Source organism: Sciurus carolinensis, chromosome 13 (genome assembly GCF_902686445.1).
Source record: "Sciurus carolinensis chromosome 13, mSciCar1.2, whole genome shotgun sequence".
NCBI classification, from domain to species: Eukaryota; Metazoa; Chordata; class Mammalia; order Rodentia; family Sciuridae; genus Sciurus; species Sciurus carolinensis.
This window is the reverse complement of record NC_062225.1, coordinates 36,993,271-36,996,134: the sequence shown is the minus strand read 5'-3', so window position 1 is coordinate 36,996,134 and position 2,864 is coordinate 36,993,271. Positions and strand designations below refer to the sequence as shown.

Sequence of the window (2,864 nt, the reverse complement as noted above, 5' to 3'; positions counted from 1 at the left end):
TTATGTGGGTGAGCAAAAGTCAAGCAGTTATGAACCCACGAAATCTTATGGAGCAGATAAAGACCAAATTTTAAAATGGTCTCTCTAAGCCAGCCCATTCTGCGACCCCCTCCTCTCCTCTGCGGCATAACTCCACTCCAATGAATGGGACTTTGCTGCAGCGGCACTGCCTATGATGCACACTCAACCAAGAGATTCAGACCACGCCTGCCATGCCACGAGGTGTTTTATTTTCATTAATCATACAAATAATTTTCTATAATATCCCAGGGCAAACCGGAGAATTTGGCAGTCTGATTGGGGGTCCCCTGAGGGACCAACAGGCCGGTGGCTTCGGCGCGGAGTGCCTGGGTTCACAGTGCAGCTTGTGGCTCGTGTCCATCTTGCAGGTGGCTCCTTCCTCCACATCACGACGAGGGTCTCGGAGATGATGGGGGTGGGGAATCCTCTAGGCTCTTAGGAAATTTCACTCCGCTTTTCCTGCTCAATGGCTGCGGAGAACGGGAAGTGAGTACTGAGGGATGAGGCACCTTGCAACCCCCACAACCGAGGCACTCTCAAACCTGGTGTGGATGAGGCACCAACGAGGTATGGGAATTAAGAGGCTTGGGGCTAAGAGTGCTTTGTGTATCTGAAAAGGTGGCAGGGGCCGCCCAAACCCGGGGCATTGGCCGGATGGGGGCAGGGTTGGCATGGGTAGGGAGACAGCGCTGGGTGGCCGCGGACCCGGAGGCGGGGGCGCACTTACTCTCTTTGGTCGGCAGGGTGTTCTTCTCCTGCGTCTCGGTTTTCTTCAGCTTGGCCTTATCGAAGCTGGCGATTTCCCCCATGTCCGGCTTGTCTGCCATTTTCTTAAAACAATACTAGCGGGCAAACGAAGGAGGTTGGCCAAGGGCTGGGGCCAGCGCCCCCACCCCGCACTCTCCGCCGACGCCTCTCGACGTGGCACTCCCGCCCAGGCGTTCCCGGCAGCCCGGAGGCCGAGGATTTGGGCGCGTCCTGCACCCCACTCCAAGAAGCCCCAGGGCGTGGTCGGCGGGCTCTGGAGTCCCGTCAAGGAAGGGCGCCTGTTGCAGCCACGGCCGCGACGATCCTGCGGGTTGCACCAGCCCCGACCCCACCCGGCCCGATTCCCGCCCCAGCGCAGCGCTCACCGTGGATCCTCGCTCCAAATCAAGCTCCAGATGCTCCCACTCCCGTTGCTGCAGCAAGAGACAAAAGAGTGGCGCCCGCCCCTCATCTTATATACGCCGAGCCCCGCCCCGCCCCTCGCCCGCCGCAGCGGGGGAGGCGCCGGCACCGGAGGGGCGGGGCAGCGCGGGCTGCTTGCTCCCCACCGCGCCCTCCTGGGCTGCCTGCTGGCGCGGCACCGCCCTTCCCGCGCCCCGAACCCCCAGCTCGCTGTGTTTCACTGTGGGGGAGGAGGCACTGAGCCTGTGGGTTTTCGTTTGGGGCTGCATTTCCCTTTCTCCCGGAATCGGCTGCTCAACCCGTAGGAAGGGCGTGGGGAGCGGCGGGGGAAGGGATGTGTGTATATGTGTGTGTGCGCGCGCGCGTGGGGCGTAGTTGTGGATGTGCGGGAGTGCGCGGTAACTCAGCAGCAATCCTTGCTCTTAGGCTACACCCCACCCCCCATGTTGCCTTAGGTCTCTTGCCTTTGCCCCGCCAGAATCCCCTTCCCTTCCCCTTTTTTGTGGCGGGTGTTCGTTAAATGCTGTTACCAACATTGTCTGAAGGGCGGAGGTGGGAGCTGGGAGTCCCGGGAAGGCTCTCGGTGTTCCTTCTCTTGCAGGCCTCCTAGGAACACTGTATGGGAGGGTGGGGCTTTCCTCCTTGAATTAACCTTGAAGATGATAGAAAATCTCATTCCTACAAACGTTCTTTCTTATTAACCTGTGACAGGAGTGGTATAATGCAATTATTCAAATCTTCCTAGAAACGTATTTTCATCCTGTGCAACACCTTTAATAGTAAGTTCCGTGATTTAACAGGCCAGGGGAACCACCACCATCACCACCACCATCATCATCATCCTACCCTTTTTTTTTTTTTTTTTTTGTCTTGAACTTTCCTTTTTTCAGTGTCAAGGAGTATTGTCAAGCTCTGTTAAAGTGGGATATTGTGGAAATATTCTAACTTCTGTTCAGTTCCTTCCTTGTCTATTTTTCTCACATTCCCTCTGTGTGCTTGAAACAGTGGGAAGAAAGCTTAGACTTATGAATTCATTATACCAAACTTCTGTGTGATATTAGGCAACTCTTTTCCTGTAAAGGAGCAGGGTATAAATGATATAAAGAACAGGCACCAAATAATATACAGTTCCATTAGAATGTCATGACCCACTTAATTAGTGTACTGGTCAACTACGTGTACAATATACTGTGTAACAAAGCACCCCAAAAACCAGGGACTTAAAATAATTACTTAGTCTCATCCATATATCTGCAGGTCAAATGATACTTGGCTCCTAGTCATTGGTGTCTCATCCTCTGGTCTGGGGGTTAGCTACAGCTTGTTCTTCTCAGGGATGGCAAGCCAGCAAGAAGGCTATAGGACAGGATGATGTGGAAGTGTTAAAGTGTAAAAACATGTCATATCTGCTAACTTTCCACTGGCTCAGCCTGTCATCAATGATGTGGAGTGTATTCCAGTCTTGGTAGGAGAGGAAGGGGAGTGAACATTTCCTGAAAGAAAATCAAACTTCAGAGTCTGGTTTGGCCAACAAATATAAAAGCAGACTTCAAGGTGGATTAAGGAAATAAAAGTTTATTTTCTACTTATGCAGCAACTTTCTATGTTAATTTTCTGGTCAAGGCACTCTGTTCTTTGTAGTGACTCAGGCTCCCAGGCCCCTTCTTTCTTGT

General features: G+C 52.9%; 1 protein-coding gene across 1 annotated transcript; it reads right to left on the bottom strand.

Annotated features, from left to right (window-relative positions):
- Positions 1-208: 208 nt before the first annotated feature.
- Positions 209-1,309, bottom strand: Tmsb10 (thymosin beta 10). Its single transcript, XM_047522206.1, has 3 exons — positions 1,155-1,309; positions 749-863; positions 209-491 (listed from the first exon to the last, which is right to left on the bottom strand). Exons 2-3 carry the CDS (start codon positions 846-848, stop codon positions 457-459), a joined length of 135 nt encoding a protein of 44 aa, XP_047378162.1. The 5' UTR covers positions 849-863; positions 1,155-1,309; the 3' UTR covers positions 209-456.
- Positions 1,310-2,864: the final 1,555 nt, after the last annotated feature.